Source organism: Lepidochelys kempii, chromosome 2 (assembly GCF_965140265.1).
Source record: "Lepidochelys kempii isolate rLepKem1 chromosome 2, rLepKem1.hap2, whole genome shotgun sequence".
Classification (NCBI taxonomy): domain Eukaryota; kingdom Metazoa; phylum Chordata; order Testudines; family Cheloniidae; genus Lepidochelys; species Lepidochelys kempii.
The window spans coordinates 210506345-210524799 of NC_133257.1; the positions used below are offsets into that span (position 1 = coordinate 210506345).

The 18455-nt window shown below is 39.9% G+C and overlaps 1 protein-coding gene across 3 annotated transcripts in view; it reads left to right on the forward strand.

Annotated features, from left to right (window-relative positions):
* The window catches only part of RAPGEF5 (Rap guanine nucleotide exchange factor 5), a 219319-nt gene that overhangs the window by 180213 nt on the left and 20651 nt on the right, over positions 1 to 18455 (forward strand). For all 3 annotated transcript variants that reach the window (XM_073333740.1, XM_073333743.1, XM_073333742.1), the window contains exons 15-20: positions 1595 to 1625; positions 2530 to 2608; positions 7068 to 7217; positions 10113 to 10210; positions 11935 to 12057; positions 15142 to 15320. In XM_073333740.1, the coding sequence (XP_073189841.1) occupies positions 1595 to 1625; positions 2530 to 2608; positions 7068 to 7217; positions 10113 to 10210; positions 11935 to 12057; positions 15142 to 15320 (660 nt within the window). The remainder of the gene's footprint in view (positions 1 to 1594; positions 1626 to 2529; positions 2609 to 7067; positions 7218 to 10112; positions 10211 to 11934; positions 12058 to 15141; positions 15321 to 18455) is intronic.

An 18455-nucleotide genomic window follows, 5' to 3' on the forward strand; every position in this document is an offset into this window, starting at 1 on the left:
TGTCACGGTTATTTTTAGTAAAAGTCACGGACACGTCACAGGCAATAAACAGAAATTCATGGAAGCCTGTGAGCTGTCCCTGACTTTTACTAAAAATAACTGACAAAATGGGGAGGCAGGAGGGTCCAACACCCACCGCTGCTGGAGCTTCGGGTGTCCCCTGCTGCCCTCAGCAGCTTGGAACTCCTGGGTGCCCTCCTTCATCCTCCTCCACCCTGCAGTGACTTGGAGCTGTGGGGCCCCCGTCGGCTTGCTGCCCCAGAGCTGAAGTGGAAAATGTCACAGAGGTCTCTGGAAGTCACAGATTCTGTGACTTCTGTGACCTCCGTGACAATATCTTAGCCTTACCAGTAATTAGCAATGAATTATTTAAAATAACTGATACAATATACTGTATTGTTTGTGAGTGGGCAGGACTTCTTTTACCATGAAACATTTACTTAACCCTCTTTTGCAACTAACATGGCAAGTTTGTTCTTCAATACTAATTATATTTTTAAAAGACATTTTAATGCATATGTTTCAAGTAAGTAGAATTTTTTTGTTGTTACTTGATCATGTTGAGATCAAAGAGAGCTTTGACATTGACTGTGACCAGTTCTTATCACTAGGGATGAATCTCTTATTTGTTTTCTGTAGTATCAAACAAGCTTGCAACACTTATATTTTCATCCCAGATTATATGATTAAACAAATGAGTTTCAACCTATTAAAAGCAAATCATTATCCAGCAGTTGTTACTCTTATAGCCTCAAAAGTCTGTTTTGCAATCACTCATACCATGAAACTTTCACAGTTTGGTGTAATTAGATATTTAGATATTTACATTCAAATCTGTGAAATCATTGTTTATATGGACTATCTCACTTTTCCTAAGGTTTGCTACGTTTCTGTGATTGGTTAAGTTTCCTAAAGGGGTCACTAGGTCAGAGGTAGCCTGAGCGCTTGTCTACATGTAGAACTATTCGGGAACAGCTATTATTGAATAACTTCATGTTGTGGACTCTCATATTCCAAAACAAGAGTTACTTGTTCTTATTTAACTTAACTGTTCTAGAATGTGTGTGTCTACACATGGAGTTATTCAGGCATAGCTGTTACTGAATAGCTGTATATGTAGACAACCCCTGAGTTTAAAGGAGTTTTAACAAAAACAGAAATGGGTCCCAGAACTCCTGACTCGAGTTCCCTGATCTGACCACTAGTCCATGCTCTGTCTTGTACTGGCATATAAAAATGTGAATGTTCACAGTGAACCACTTTGCCAAGTACACTGTGCACACTGAAATATGTTAAAGGACATTGACTGGACACACCTTTTGTAAATGTATATCTCAGCTGGTGTAAATCAGCATAGTTTCACTTTACATAAGCTGAGGATCTGGCCCTAAGGCTTTTAGTGTAGTATGCTAGGGCTTGATCCTATGATCTACTAACTTCTTCCTGGGTGCAACTGGGTGACCTCAACTTGCACTGAAGGAACTCTGCACTAACTTTATAGTGAGTATATTATGTTATAAACTTTTGGCTGGCTGCAAATTCCTTTTCTAATCTTTGGATAGAATGAATAACTCAAATTATCCCTTTGTTTCAGCACTGTAGATGAATATTCACCTCACAGAAAGGTAATACAGGATACATATATTTGACTTTTACATTGCTTGCTTGCTCATAACCTCTTCTCGGCCTAATTAAAAATGACTGTTGGCCAAAAACATGACAGGACACATCCGAGAGTCTAGGCCTGCAATGCTGCTAAAAGCTTTTTTTCCCCCAGCCAGCACAGCTCTGGTTTCAGCTGTGTGTGCTGACCTAAAGTGGCTGTGACATTATTAGCATTTTAACAACATGTTTTGAGATGTCAGCATTCAATAGGAGCCTAACAGCATGCCCTTTCCTGGCTGGATAGATACAGGTTTGAATTCAGGAAGACAGACACAAACAAATCTAGCAGACATTGGCTACAAATGTCAGGTAGTCAGTCAGAGTAAAGGGAGTTGTGCTGGGACAGGGACACACACACACACAGAGAAACATGAATTTGTGCCTATTTAACTAGAAGGAAAGGATACAAAAGGGGGGTGTCAACATAAGCGCTACATGGCAGTGAATTGCTGTGCTCATGAAATTCACTGGACTGAAGTTGAGGTGTGTAATAAGCTTAAAAATATCATTTTGGAAATGTAGAAAGCAGAAAATGAGATTGTAGAGAAATTGCTGACTAGGCCAATTGACAGTTGCTATTTAGGACCGTATGTAAGAAATGAACTGTGAATGTGATTAGAGCCCCTTGCAATGTTTGCACTGCTTAGCCTAGACATGTTTAACTTCCTCAGAATTCCCCACCTCTACTGTTGTTGTTAAGTAAGACAACTCCCACTTTATTTGTCCAACAATGGATGGGTGGATTTCCTATGAACACATTTTGGCTAGTCATATCTAGAGCGTTCTACATGCAGTTATTGCTTTGTAAAGGGCAGGAACACATACATTCATTGTTCTTTTTTTAATTTATTTATCCCTTCTTAGAATAAAGCCTTTTTCCACCAATTCAGTCTCAAGGAGAATTGGCATCAGCACAAAGGCACCATGAATGAAACAGAGGAAAGTAAGTATGATTTAGAAGCATTAGAGGAAAAGCTCAGTGCAACACCTCTAAATATTGGTACAAGAATATTTCTACATAAAGGCTTCCCTTAAGGAACATTTTCAATTACAAACTTACAACTTCTGAATAATAACCTGGAACTATAAAAAAAGAAAGATCTAATGCAGTGAGAATACATTTCTGTCTGATGCCTTATGCAGGGCTCCAACTGTAACATGATGTCTCAGGGGCCCCTTTTTTCCTCTCTTCCTTTCCCACCCCAGCATCTCAGTAACAAAGGTATGTGACTCACAAGAGTGCTGGCAAGAGATTGGACTTTATTTCCAGGCTTTTGATATGGCTCCAGATTGCAAAAGGTTAATATTCCTGTCACCTGAGGGCTCCTGGCTCCAATATCTATTGTTACAATCTTCTCCCCCAAAACTTGTTTGCAAGTGGAATGCAACACGCCCCTTCACATTAATATCATCCATTACAAAATGCACTTCGCCTTCATTGTTGGTAATGCAATAATAAAGTGAAGCATTATGCATTGACAGCTTTATGGGACTGAGGGAGAGAGGACAATTATATTATGGCTCCAGATTGTTGTGTGAGGTGAAACTACTGTGTATAGAGACACTAGACCCATGCTTAAGCAGAGAACACCAGAGTGAAGTCCCTCACTTTATTAAGTCACTCCTGCAACATTTTCTAGTCCACAACGGTAACTGAAGGTCCAAAAACTCTACAAGTTCAACTCAGATCAGAGTATAATTAATGCCCATTTATGGTTATCATAACTGTGCTCTTTAAATATTCAGAGAAGTATTTCCCTGTGGTGCTCTCTAGGATTACCTTATAGCTCTCTAGGGTTACCTTATACTACCTAACTTGTGGCTTGACGTTCAGATTTGTTGGGATTTCAGGCCCACAAGACAACCTCTAAAAATTTCACGGTGAGATCCTCACCCCTGCTCTGGCTCCTTTATGACATATAAAAGGGCCAAAGTAGTATAAAGGGGCCCTCAAAGCCCCATATGCAGCTGGAGGAAGATTCTCTTGAAGTAGGAACTGAAGCAGACAGTCATAAGACTTCCACCCTTGGAGTGCCAGGATGGGGCGCTGTGGTCAGGAGAGACATATCAGGGTTGTGGATGCTGCAGGTAGTGCTGCAGTCCATAGGGCATTCTGGGGAGGCTGCTGTAACTTACACAGACCTCCAGCTCGGTCTAAATTATACTGGAGGCCTCTTGGGCCGGGGAGCAGCCCAGGATCAGAATAGTGCAAAGGTGATTTAAAACTAACTTAGTCCACACCCTACTTCCCCTAGACTCTGAGTTCTGTTCTGTACTTCGTAAAGTAGGTGCAGCGTGGCATCTCTAGGCTTTCAGTGGCTCCATAGCAATAGCAACCACAGATGTGACATTCAAAATATGAGTGGGGAATAAAGTTTGGGCAGGCCGTAAAGGTGACAGTTCATGAGTACCTGACATCTAGTGTGGTCCAGATCCATTTAAAGTAAGGGAGACATTATTGGCCCAATTTAAAATTAAAGATTGTGTTTGCTGTTGGTCCCCATCACTGCCCCTTCTCCCCCACCCCCAATGGCAGAGAATCCTGGAGGAGGGGGGAAGACATTTCAGCCAAGAGGAAAATCACTGGCTTTTCTGGTAACCATTGTAGGCAGGTCTGATAACACTTTCCATAGGGAAGTCAAATAATCCTGTCAATTTCCACCCTGCCCCCCTTTTTTTTTTTTTACAGCTGGTATCATAAAGATGATGTGTACCTTTTCATGACTTTTAGCTATTCCAAAGACAGATTCTGTCACAGGATGAACACCTGATTTACTGCCTGCCAACAGAGACAGGCTAACAAAAAATTCTTACATCAACCAACTGAGATGTTTTTGTAAGGGTTAAAATTTAAGGTTCTCTCTCCTCCTCTACTTCAAACAACAAAATTGTGGTTTTTCACTAGAGAAAAGTTGCTGACCAACATCCTCTAGTGTAGCATAAGTTAATGAAAATGCCTTGCAGTTGGAAAGGTTTGTGAAGCAGAGGCAGAGCTATTGTTGTATACATCTGTCAGTAGAGACAAAAGAAATCTCATTTGTAGAGGAGAGAAAGAATCATCTCTATACTTTTGTTGTCTCAGTCTGTCTGTAGGAAAAAAACCTAAATTATAGGTTAAAAAAAACAATGATTAATGAAGCACCAAAGTGAGTACAAAATAAAGACCATTCTGGTAGTGAGCTTCATTGACAGATGATGTCATTTTTGAAATACTGATTATACATGTCTGGTGGTGTGTTTCTCTTCTCTTACATTACTACTACAATCCACATGACTGACTAAGATTTCAGTTCTGCAAAACCTGGGTGCCTGAAATTTTGTAACAGAAACAAGAGAAGTACTAACTGAGCTGATCCTATGACGATGCGGTTACTGTCATGCCAGACAAACCCATTTCAAGATAGACCTTTGAATTCTTTCTCCTTAGACCAGCTGAAAGGTTATTACTGAGAGTTATTGAGTACCTGAATCTCCCTTTGACTTCAATGGAAGTTACAGGCACTTTGGCAGTTCTCCAGATCAGTCCCTTATAGGTGTGATGCACATGTTCCAAAAAGGAGCTGTACTTGAACTAATTATACTGCTGTTAGAACAGTCCCCACGTCTGCTAAGATGTTATGGTGATGTGTATGTGATTTGGATGGCTAGCTAGGTAAGTTAGATAAATGGATTGATGGAGGAAGACTAGAGAGAGCCACTCTTAGAACTTCAAAGGTGAAGTTCAAAATAAGCAAGGTGGAAGATCTGAAGTATACAGAAAGAATTATGATTCTTCTGATCCTGAAAGAAAGGAAGCAAAAAATATCAACAGCTGAGCTTGAAAAGGAAAAAGAGAGAAGAGGAAACTTGTCTTCAAAGTATCCAAAATAAAAGTAAAGGAGTACATGTGGCACCTTAGAGACTAACCAATTTATCTGAGCATAAGCTTTCGTGAGCTACAGCTCACTTCATCGGATGCATACTGTGGAAAGTACAGAAGACGTTTTTATACACACAAACCATGAAAAAATGGGTGATTATCACTACAAAAGGTTTTCTCTCCCCCCACCCCACTCTCCTTCTGGTAATAGCTTATCTAAAGTGATCACTCTCCTTACAATGTGTATGATAATCAAGGTGGGCCATTTCCAGCACAAATCCAGGTTTTCTCCCCTCCCCCCCCAACACACACACAAACCCACTCTCCTGTTGATAATAGCTTATCTAAAGTGATGACTCCAATTTGCAAATGAATTCCAATTCAGCAGTCTCTCGCTGGAGTCTGGATTTGAAGTTTTTCTGTTGTAATATCGCAACTTTCATGTCTGTAATCGCGTGACCAGAGAGACTGCAGTGTTCTCTGACTGGTTTATGAATTTTATAATTCTTGACATCTGATTTGTGTCCATTTATTCTTTTACATAGAGACTGTCCAGTTTGGTCACGCGATTACAGACATGGTCAAACTGGACAGTCTCTACGTAAAAGAATAAATGGACACAAATCAGATGTCAAGAATTATAACATTCATAAACCAGTCGGAGAACTTCAGTCTCTCTGGTCACGCGATTATAGACATGAAAGTTGCGATATTACAACAGAAAAACTTCAAATCCAGACTCCAGCGAGAGACTGCTGAATTGGAATTCATTTGCAAATTGGATACAATTAACTTAGGCTTGAATAGAGACTGGGAGTGGCTACGTCATTATGCAAGGTAACCTATTTCCCCTTGTTTTTTCCTACCCCCTCCCCCGTCCCCCCAGACGTTCTTGTTAAACCCTGGATTTGTGCTGGAAATGGCCCACCTTGATTATCATACACATTGTAAGGAGAGTGATCACTTTACATAAGCTATTATCAGCAGGAGAGTGGGGTGAGGGGGGAGAGAAAACCTTTTGTAGTGATAATCACCCATTTTTTCATGGTTTGTGTGTATAAAAACGTCTTCTGTACTTTCCACAGTATGCATCCGATGAAGTGAGCTGTAGCTCATGAAAGCTTATGCTCAAATAAATTGGTTAGTCTCTAAGGTGCCACAAGTACTCCTTTTCTTTTTGCAAATACAGACTAACACAGCTGTTACTCTGAAACCTGTCAAAATAAAAGTGTTAGAGATTACCTGCTCTGCAGTAAATATCTACAGGAATTCTAACTGTATGTTGGTGAAGCACTATACTGTTCTTTATTATGTCCTTGTGATTTCCCAGGGAGAGGAGGAAGGGAAAAATGATGATGTTTGTGTTAAGAGGTTCGTGTGCCTGTAGGTCAATGTACTGCAACAGTAGCTACTGCTGTCAAAGATTATTGTCAAACAGAATAACAGCCAAGGCATTGCCACAGTTTGGTTTGTGAAATTCTTCCACCTCCTAGTAGTATATGTCCTCATCTATTTATGGACATTTCTTTCTTCCTTTGTGCAGTTTTCTGCCGTGTATATATAACAGAACATTCCTATGTCAGCGTAAAAACTAAAGCATCCACTTCAGCTCAGGAGATACTGAAAATTATAGCAGAAAAAATCCAGCATGCAGAGGAGGACCTGACTCTGGTTACTGTCGCATTCTCTGGGGGTAAATAATTTTCACTCATCTAACCTTTTACTGTATCTCATGTATAAAAACATAGTTGAGATTTTCAGGTGCAAGGATGTAACTGTTCCAGTATGAGTCCACAGCTGGATGACCACAGTAACAATAAGGAGCTGCCTACCAGAGAGTTGTTTCCATGACAACAGCTAATTCTTGGGTACAGTAGGTTATTGCATTTCCTCACCCGGATAGGAGTGCAAAGGACTTTCAGTGATTAGAAATATGTTATAAGGTTTTTCCACAGATAAGCCTCCTAGTTTTATATTTAAATGAACTTGGGAAGGTCTTGAGGTATGACTTGCCTTAAAATGAGGATGAGTAGCATTGTGTGCTAGAGGGATAAGTTATGAATTTTCTGTAATGGGTGGATGAGGGAATGGTAGAAAATGTGTAAAATGTTGCTATTTGAAGCAATCCAAGTAATACTTTCTCTGATTAAAGGCTGTTGGGATTATCCTAATTTGTAGCTTTTTTTTTTTCTCTTATTTTAGTCGTTCTTGCTTAACAAAGAAAGGTTTATTTTCTCTTTCAAGGGAGATCACACAAATCACAGGCTGACACTATTGATCTATTTGACCTGCCTGGCCCCATCATTTCCTTTGGTGTCTGTCAGATCTTAAGATCTTTGGGAAGCTGTTTTGCTTATAGTTTGGGCCCTACCAAATTCACAGCCATGAAAAATGCGTAATGGACCGTGAAATCTAGTCTTGTGTGCCTTTACCGTGTACCATATAGATTTCACGGGGGAGACCAATGTTTCTCAAATTGGGGGTCCTGACCCAAAAGGGAGTTGCAGGGGGTCACAGGATTATTTTCGGGGTGTCACAGTATTGCCACCCTTACTTCTGCGCGGCCTTCAGATCTGGGTGTTTGGAGAGCGGTGACTGTTTGCCGGGCACCCAGCTCTGAAGGCAGCGCCCTGCCAGCAGCAGTGCAGAGATAAGGGTGACAATACCACACCATACCACCCTTATCTGTGCGCTGCTGCCTTCAGAGCTGGGCGGATAGAGAGTGGCGGCTGCTGACTGAGGGCCCAGCTCTGCAGGCAGCAGCGCAGTAGTAAGGGTGGCAATATCATACCATGCCATCCTTCCTTCTGCACTGCCACTGGTGGCAGCTCTGCCTTCAGAGTTGGGCTCCCAGCCAGCAGCCGCTGCTCTCCAGCTGCCCAGTAAGTAAGGGTAGAAGTACTGCAACCGCCCCCTACAATAACCTTGCAGCACCTCCCACACACTGCACAACTCCTCTATGGGTCAGGACCCCTACAATTACAACCTGGTGAAATTTCAGATTTAAATATCTGAAATCATGAAATTTATGATTTTTAAAATCCTATCACCTAAAATTGACCAAAAAGGACCGTGAATTTGAGAGGGCCCTACTTATAGTATCCCTTGTTACTCTTAGTGAATACAAAGATGGTGATTTAACTAGTTGCATAACAATAAGAAGCTGGATCTACAAAAGAGGCTAATGAATAGATTTAAAATGTATGGGCCAGGTCCTCAGCTGGCATAAATTGGTGTAGCTCCATTGAAGTTGAGGATCTAGTCCTATATGTACTCACCTAAAATGGATAAATACAATAAATTATGGCACATTAATTTATCTCATTCAAAACATAAGGTCAAAGTGTCCCTCCCCACCCCATGCAGATCCCAAACAAATTTTGTGCAGGGTACCCATGCAAGTGTTGAGGGGATGACATCCTGCCCCTGCAACCCAGAGCCTGCGTGAGGAGCAGCCATGCTACCACATTTAAGAGGGAGTTTTGGCCAGCAGATCCACATAATATCCAAACATACTTGTCGTGCCCTTGCCTGTGCCCTAACGTGCCTGAAGTGCCTTCTTAGAACTGCAAAACAACAGTGGTTCTGCTGCTTTTCAGGTCTTGTGCGTCTGTGTAACTAGGAGGCAGGATTTGCTGCTAAATAATAATGGTGATAACTTCATTGCTAGCTTTGATAGCTAAAGAAAACCAGCAATTCATAAATAATGAAGCATAGTATTATCTAACAGCCTATATATGCTTGTTTCTAGAGAAAGAACTAAAATAATAATCACTACTGCTTGTCTGATAAATTTCAAAAGGAATTAAAAACCAACATCTGATGAAGTGAGCTGTAGCTCACGAAAGCTCATGCTCAAATAAATTGGTTAGTCTCTAAGGTGCCACAAGTACTCCTTTTCTTTTTGCGAATACAGACTAACACGGCTGTTCCTCTGAAACCTAACAATAAGAATGTCACTTGTTCAAGAACATTTGTAAGCCACAAATTGTTACCTCTTCTCCTTGATTAATTCATTCAGTGCTATCAAAACTAAGGTGTCCTGATTGTTATATACTATCAGTAGCATGGTCTGTGCATAACTCCCATGTATTTCCCTTTTCTGGTTGTTATAACATCTGCATGAGTTAGAGATCTGCTGCATCTTTTGTTTGTGTCAGCAATGTAAATGTTAAAGATGTAATTTTTATTAAACCACTTGATTAAATAAATGAGGATGTTTTCATTCAAAATGATTTCAAAACTTTTTACTCCTTGTAAATAGTGGTTCAAATGTAAATGTATCATTTACTACTAAGGAGCTGAAAGCACTTGTGCAGATTGGCACAGACCTGAATAATTCAGCTTCATGGACATCTTGCTTTGATTGTATTTACTGTACGCCACATAGATAGTGGTATCTCGAGCCTGGTGGATAAATGGGAGCAGGTTGAGTAAATCATTAAATACTACGTACAATACTCGGTTACAATTGCGAAAACAAATTTTCCTTGTGGCATTTGTTTGCATGTGGAACTTGGTTATTTATGTAGCATGTAGACTTCTATTCTGAGGCTTCTAACTTTTTTTTAATATATATATTTTAAAGAAAAACACGAACTACAACCAAATGACCCGGCTATCTCAAAATCTCTCGAGGCAACCAGTCGGATGTTTGTCTACAGAAAAGATCTGACTGAGACTTTGGTAAGACTGTATGATCTCAAGCTGTATAATGGTTGACTTGTCTGATTCCAAGTCTAAGCCGAGTAGTTTTTCAATTATAATGATACTTTCAGTGTACAATTTATTTTTCCAATTTCCTTAATAAAACTTGTCTGGACTTATTTGCAGAAAGGCAGCTGTAGCATAAATAACTGCCAAAGTCTCTTTCTGTAATTTATTGAGCTAATTGTCCCTTTTAAAATAAATGTTCCTGAATTTGAGTGTCTTTACTAAACAGCAGTGGAATTAGTTAATGTGTCAGATAGGCTTAAGCTTTTATACCCATTTAAAGGGTTTGGTCAATTCATTGACATTTGTTAAGAGAGAAAAATTAAAAGTCAAATAGTGCTTGGTCCGTGTGCAGGGATGGAAATGGGGTGGGGATGGAGAGAACCAGTGTAAGGAGCCTTATTTCCTTGTGCCTCAGCCACTTTTTAGGGCCAATGCATAATAGCCTTTTTCATGCTCTGCTGCGTTCAGCATCTGTTCCTCCCTAGGATGGCTACTGCACAAAGAGGCTTATGTCTGCCAGGGGAACTAGGCAGACCCGCAGAGTGAACCCATGCTCCTAGGTGCAGTCCCTCTCAGAGTATCTCTTGGGGTGGTGCTACTATACACCACCTGCAGTGTAGACCAGCACCTGTCAGGCACAGTTAGGTCCTCGATAAATGAACTTTTCAACAATCTTTTGCCGACATTGCAACTATGTAGAAACAAGTGTATGAGTATTCCAACTGCTGTGGTACATTATCAGTATAATTAGACTTCATGAATTTGTCCTATGCAAGAGAAATGTCTAGTTGCATTTTACTGGATGAGCTGACATGCTGTTATCATCATGTATCTTCCACATTGTTTGCAGACTGTTAGCCACCTTTAAAATATGTTACTAGCAAAACGTCCCCAGCAAGCGATAAGCAATCTAGTTTAATTAGTTACAGAGAGTTTTGTGGAGGGTTTTAAATTTTATTTTGTATCTGTCAAAAAAAAGCACTAAAATGATGTCTCAACTGATCAAAATCAGCTTTCATCTGGGCAGACGACTTTTGCCAAATTTCAGACTGATGACATAAAAATGAGAGAGAAACCTTTTTGAAAATCAAATTTACAATAGCAATGGCAAATGATCCTCAACTCCAGTGGTCTTAATGAGTTCCACAGTAATACGCTCAGTAATTTTTGTGAATTAGGCCTCACAATTTTTTATTGCTGCCTGACAGTTGCACTCAAAGTAAGCCATTTTTCATCACAAAATTGATGGTTTTATGTAACTTGTAAATGTGCGTTCTGGGATGCAAGTACGTTATATGTATATTCTGTACTATAAATCTGGTCTGTTTCCTTACTGGAACTCACCGTAACATTGTCTTTATTTTTAATACAAAACTTGCTGGAGCATTATTTCTGATAACAGGCCATAGTGAGTCCAAGGATTTTACTTTCATTACGCTGTCTGCCTGGTCAGTGTTTTATAATCACGTTTTAGAGAGAGAGAGGGCCTAATGCAATAAGAAGACATTGATCACATTCTCCTGTTTGTTAAACAGGCTGTAACTCATTGAAGGTGGACAGTATGATGAAAAAATTAAGTGCACTCGGGGAGATTACTTTCTCAATGTTGGGCTTTTACTTCAGTGCAGTAGCTAATTCAGGGCAGAGCATCTGGGAATTGCTCAGGATCCTTTTGTTTCTGTCCATTGACTTAGAATCCATATGCTGAAAATGAGGAATCACTGCAAAGGTCTGTGAGAATTTTGGGAATTAACACCTGGGATCTTGCCTTAGAATTAACATACTTTGATTGGAGTCTCTTCAATTCAATTCATGAGGTAAGAAGCAGTAGCTTTAGTGTTATTGTATCACTAATTGTCGAAGTTGTTGTGGGGTTTTTTAATCAAAGGTACAAACATGAGTAAAATAAGTCATTAGAAGTTAGAATATAGGCTACAGATGGGAAAAAGAATGTATCATTTAAAATTCATGCTGAAAGGTCTACTCTGTCTTTCATGTAGAGGAAACTGATGCAACATCATATCATTGTCATGACTTTGCAATGTCCTGATGTTGCATCATTATGTTTACGTTGTAACATAAGTATCACGACATCACAGTGCATCAGTATCACTGAGTGGGGAGAATATCACATAAGCCCCAGAAGATGTTTTGGCAACCTTTGATAGCCTGTAAATCTGTCCAGGAAAAATTGATGCATACAACTTCCCTATGTTGGGGCATCTTGTGTTTTCTTTGGTCATATGTGAAATTTTAAAATTGTATTGTTTTATATCTGAAAATAGAAAAGTAAGAAAAGTCTGTCTTTTGCACATAGTAATATTTCATTAAACGTGACTTTTTGATTGAGATCATAAAAGCCATACAATATTGGGGGGCGGGGGGAGGGGTGAAGTGTACACAGCCACATCTCCTCTGGAAGGGACTCCATTAATTTGTATCAAGTTATCACTTTAAGCACAATGTAACCTGTGATTTTAGCAAAGCCACTACATGCCAACCTAGTGTGCAGGACTTTAAACTGGATTCAGAGGGGGCAGGTGCCAAAAATCCATAAGTAAGCATAAAAAAGGGCTAGATGGCTTGGGGAGGGGATGGAGGAACATCTAAAATTACTATAGAGCCATAGGTCTTATTATCTATCCCTTTCTTAATGATTCCCAATGTTCTGTTAGCTTTTTTGACTGCAGCTGCACACTGAGTGGATGTTTTCAGAAAACTATCCACAATGACTCCAAGATCTCTTTCTTGAGTGGTAACAGCTAAGTTAGACGCCATCATTTTATATTTATAGGTGGTATTATGCTTTCCAATGTGCATTACTTTACATTTATCAGCATTGAATTACATCTGCCATTTTGCTGCCCAGTCAACCAGTTTTGTGAGATCTCTTTGTAACTCTTCGCAGTCTGCTTTGGACTTAACTATCTTGAGTAGTTTTGTATCTGCAAATTTTGCCACCTCACCTCCTTCCTGACCTCAAACCTTTTTGATGTCTATAGTGAAACACTTCCTCCCTTTTTCCCCCCTGCCTATCCTTCCTGAACAAACTATATCCCTCTATACCAATATCCCAGGCATGAGACTTATCCCACCAAGTCTCTGTAATGCCAATTAAGTCATAATTTATGTCATGGACTAATACACAGGAAGAACTGGAAGTATTTCCCATACTCCTTGTATTTGTATATATACATTAAGAAGATGAGCAGATTCCCCTTCTAAACATAAGAACAGCCATACTGGGTCAGACTGAAGGTCCATCTAGCCCAGTATCCTATCTTCCAATAGTGGCCAATGCCAGGTGCTTCAGAGTGAATGAACAGAACAGGTAATCATCAAATGTTCCATCCCCTATTGCCCATTACCAGCTTCTGGCAAATAGAGGCTAGGGACACCATCTCTGCCTATCCAGGCTAATAGCCGTTGATGGACCTATCCGTCATGAATTTATCTAGTTCTTTTTAGAACCCTGTTATAGTCTTGGCCTTCACAACATCCTCTGGCCAGGATTGGTTGACTGTGCATTGCGTAAAGGAATACTTCCTTTTGTTTGTTTTAAACCTGCTGCCTATTAATTTCATTTGGTGACCCCTAGTTCTTATGTTATGAGAAGGAATACATAACGCTTCCTTATTTACTTTTGCGACACCAGTCATGATTTTATAGACCTCTATCATATCCCCCCATAGTCGTCTCTTTTTCAAGATGAAAAGTCCCAATCTTATAAATCTCTCCTCATATGGAAGCTGTTCCATACCCCTAATAGTTTTTGTTGCCCTTTTCTGTACATTTTCCAATTCCAATACGTCTTTTTTGAGATGGGGCGACCATATCTGCACACAGTATTCAAGATGTGGGCGTACCATGGATTTATATAGAGGCAATATGATATTTTCTGTCTTATGGTATAGATCAGTGCAGGGGGCTGGACTTGATGACTTCTCGAGGTCCCTTCCAGGCCTACATTTATGAGATTCTAAAATTGCACAATCACTTAAGGTCCACTCCAGTGCCCCATGTGCCTTTCCACTGACTTTAATGGGCATTGCAACGAGCCCTCTAAAGCAGTGCTACTCAAAGTGGTGGTCTGCGGACCGGTGCTGGTTCGCGAGCCATCAGCTGCCGGTCTGCACGCACATTGGAAAAAATATTGCCGGTCCCCCACATCAGATAGCTGGAGAAGCACTGCTCTAACACACAGTCCTGAGTAATCCAGAAGTCTCATGGGAATGAGGTGGATGGAAGAAATAGGGCCAGTGCAACAGAAATGTCAAAATCAAAATAGTAGTGAATCATCAACTGAAAAGTGTGGTGCCCCATTGAGAATAAGAGGAAGAATGTGACATCTTCCATTGCCTTTCATCTTAGATCTGTTCTCTGAGCTTTCCTCTAAGTTCCATTTAGAAACTTAGAAGTTCTATTTAGAAACTTTAAAACTACAAATGGGTGAACTTGTTCAGAAAAAGAAATAAGAGCCTTTCCCTTGCTCCCTGAAGCATTCGCTATTTTTAGAATCAAATCTGAAATGAACTTTTTTTAAGGTTCTGGGGAAGTTCAGGTGTGAGGAGTTTTTTAGACAAGCTAAAAATGATTAAATGTTGAGAGAGACAGACTATTCTTGTCCTATTTCCAGCTGTGACCAGAAGTAGAGCTGCAGGAAATCTCATAAAAACACTTTTATGGCAAGATTTCCAACCCACATGCAAATTAAAGAGGCTCTAAACTCCAAACCAGAACTTTGAACCATTTGAGATTAACTCATCACTGATTAAAATACCCCTTATAAATAGCAATTATTTCTTACCTAATCTATTTTTTTAAAATATATTTAATTTTAGATCATTTTAACTTCATTTACAGTTTTAAAAAGCCCTAATAATCCAATAATTGTGTTCCAGCAAGAGCTGATATACTTCACCTTCAGCAGACAGGGCAGTGGTGAAAACACTGTGAATCTTAGTCTTCTGCTTCAAAGATGCAATGAAGTACAACTTTGGGTAGCCACAGAGATACTGCTCTGCAGCCAGCTCTGTAAACGTGTACAGCTAGTGAAAAAATTCATCAAGATTGCTGCCCAGTAAGTAACTAAAGTTGAAACTGGAATCCTTCAATGAACATCTTTTATCTTTTCATTTGTGGGGGGAGAGAGACAAAGTGGTGAAAGGGAATTTGTTGTTTATTATCCCTTGTCTTTAAATGTTTAGTAAGTGTGATGTACACATAAAATGGTCTATAAATAACAATATTTAAACACTGGCCAAACCCAAGCATAATGCAGCTGTATGCTGTACAAGTCTTCATATATATATATATATGGCTGTTCTTTGTATCAAACAATGATGTCATGGCCTCTTGTGTGTTCTCTTCTAGCTGTTTAGTTTGATCTGTGAAGATCAAAGTCGCAAGCAGATATCACACAGGAATGCACAGGCTCCCACAAAAGACTTGTCATGACATTTGGCCACTTTTTCAGTCAGTTTTCCATCTATCTTTCTCGAAGTGTTTACAGCCTTTCTTGATAGTTGCTCTCCATTCAAGTCTTCCTCTTCAGCTCAGCCAATGCACCTACAACATGACCTGCAAAATTCAAGCTATTTCATCATCTTTTGATGAGACCACCAAACTCATTTGCAATGTTAACCTTAAGCCCATACCTCCAGAGATGAAAGACTACTCATACTGAGCTATTGCACAGTCTATTCCTCTTGAGTGCGCTTAATTTAACAAAACTGTTATATTATTTAGTTACTTACATTTGCCAAATTTTAACTGAGAATACTGGATGGGCCATTCCTGCTCCATTACTAGCCTTTATGGTATGCCTGTGGAACAGAATACAAGTAAATACTGTACATGGAGAGTTCATTTTGCTTTAATCACGCCTGTTTTAGCAACCAAGGGAATGAAGCTATTGAAACAAATGCAGCCATTCTCCTCACCTCTATCATACATTCGTATGTATGCAGTATGTGAATATTCATGTTCATAGAAAATGTATAATATGTTCCCATATCTATCCCTTCACCGATTGACTTGATTTAATTTGTTCTAAGAGAGGCAATTATATAGAGAAGGCCATTCTCTGCTAAACCAATGTCTTTGGTGAAGTGCATTCCATTAATCTAATATAATGTACTTAGAAATGCAATTTGTTTTGGTTTGCAAGTTTTGTGCTATCCAGCAATGCATTCATTTCCAGGCTTATCAATTACTAACTTTGTTCTTATTCTGTCTGAAAGGATTGATTTCATGTGGCTCACTGGCTTCCCCGGTAACACTAATTTGTATTCCTAGAAGAGTTTCATTGCTGTTTCCCATGAACAGGGATATATATGCCCCCTAGAGTCAGACATTGCTATGTCTGAGTTAATTCCATCTCTTTTAGGGGAATGTGAAGTTAAAGTTGCAGAAACCAAATATGGTAACTGGCAATTAATTTTTTTAATATATAATGCATTTTATATTTGCATTACTGATGTGCTCATCATTGTAGTATCTAGATATATAGATGCAGAGATGAGCTTGTACTTCATTCAAATGCTGCTCTAATCAGAAAAGTGACTCTCAAAAAGCAGCATTATAGGGTTCCATTTTTCTTGTATTTAACTAACTCCCAGAACAAATTGGTGCATGGGGAATGTTTGGGGTACAGTAGGGAGGGGAGTGGCTTGAGCTCAATGTGCTCAGGCTGCTCTAACTCTTACCAGGGCAGAGAGCCATAACCAGCTCTCTGATTGCCCTCTGTTCCGCTGCTCCCAGATGCTGAATGTAGCAGGAAATCTGACCTAACATCTCCCTGAGCTCCAGCTGGGTCAATGAAGGGCCATAACTTAAATCCCTGTGTTTGGTGCTCTTATACTGCACTGCTGAGTTCCCTAGAAATACCCAAAATAGATGAACAGGAGAATTTTATTTTAATATCGACAAATGTAAAAAGTAGAGAGAATGTTGTAAGAACATTGATTCCTACACTTTTACAAATTAGAAATTCTACCCAAAAATTAATGTTAACAAAGAAAGACGGAACCACTACTCTGGTTATACAGGAGAATTGTAGAAGCAATATTTAAGGAGAGTAGATGAAGTAAAGGGAATTATTGATCAGTTAGTCTAATATAGATGCCAGGTTATTTTCTTGAGGAAATAAATCTGTATGCACTTAGAAGTAATCCTCTTGATGAGGGGGAGAGAGAGAGAGAGAGAGAGAGAGAGGTAAGCATGCATTTGGAAAGAACAGATCATGACAATTGGATATAATTACAAGTTTGGTAAGCAAAATAGTACAGTGGACATAAACTCTGATTCAAAATTCATTAAAGTCAATGGAAGATTTGTAAAAACCAAAAGCATGAGACATTTCCTGCCATGAAGAGTTTAAGGCCATTCTAAGGCCTGGATCATGCAAACACATAGGATACGTCTACACAGCTGTAACAGACCTGTTGGCCCAGGTTAGCTGACTCGGGCTCACAGGGTTCGGGCTGTGGGGGCTATAAAATTGCAGCATGTACGTTCAGGTTGCAGCCTGAGCTGTGAGACCCCTAAGGGTATATTTGCACTGCAGTGTAAGTCCAGGGCTAGGAGACTTGAGTTAGCAGGCTCTGAGTTTGTTAATCTAGGGCTTGAGTGTCTAACTCCAGGTTAGGAATTGTTGGACCTAGGGGTCCCATGTCTATACTGTTATGCAGGCCCAAGTCCAACCACCCATATCCCAGACTTCCTAGTTCCCTCCCAAAATGTGACCACTCTAGCTCTTTGTGGTACAGTGTGTGAAATTCTCCACCAAACTTGACTGTCAGAGGACAAAAAAAGTCTTCCTGTGGGATTGTGGAATACACTTGGCAGACTCCCAGAGCACTAGTCCCTTTCGGTGGCCTTTACACTGCAAAGCAGTTGCACTTGAACCCTACTCTGGGTCCTGCCTTGACTCAGGCTCAGAACCTCCCCGCCTGTGTGGTCCTCCTATTACCCTGGGTCTGATCTCTGGGTTAGCATGACTGGTGTGTACACGAAACGGGTTAATCTTGAGCCTGAATTAAAACCCTGGGTTTACATTGCAATGTAGACATACCCTTAGGCACATACTTAACTTTACTTAAATGAGTAATCCCATTGAAGACAGTGGGACTACTCACGTGATTAACGTTAATTTTTATAGTTGAACTTCAGATTCAGTCTTGCTTGAGAATCTGCTTGAGAAAGTGGAATGATA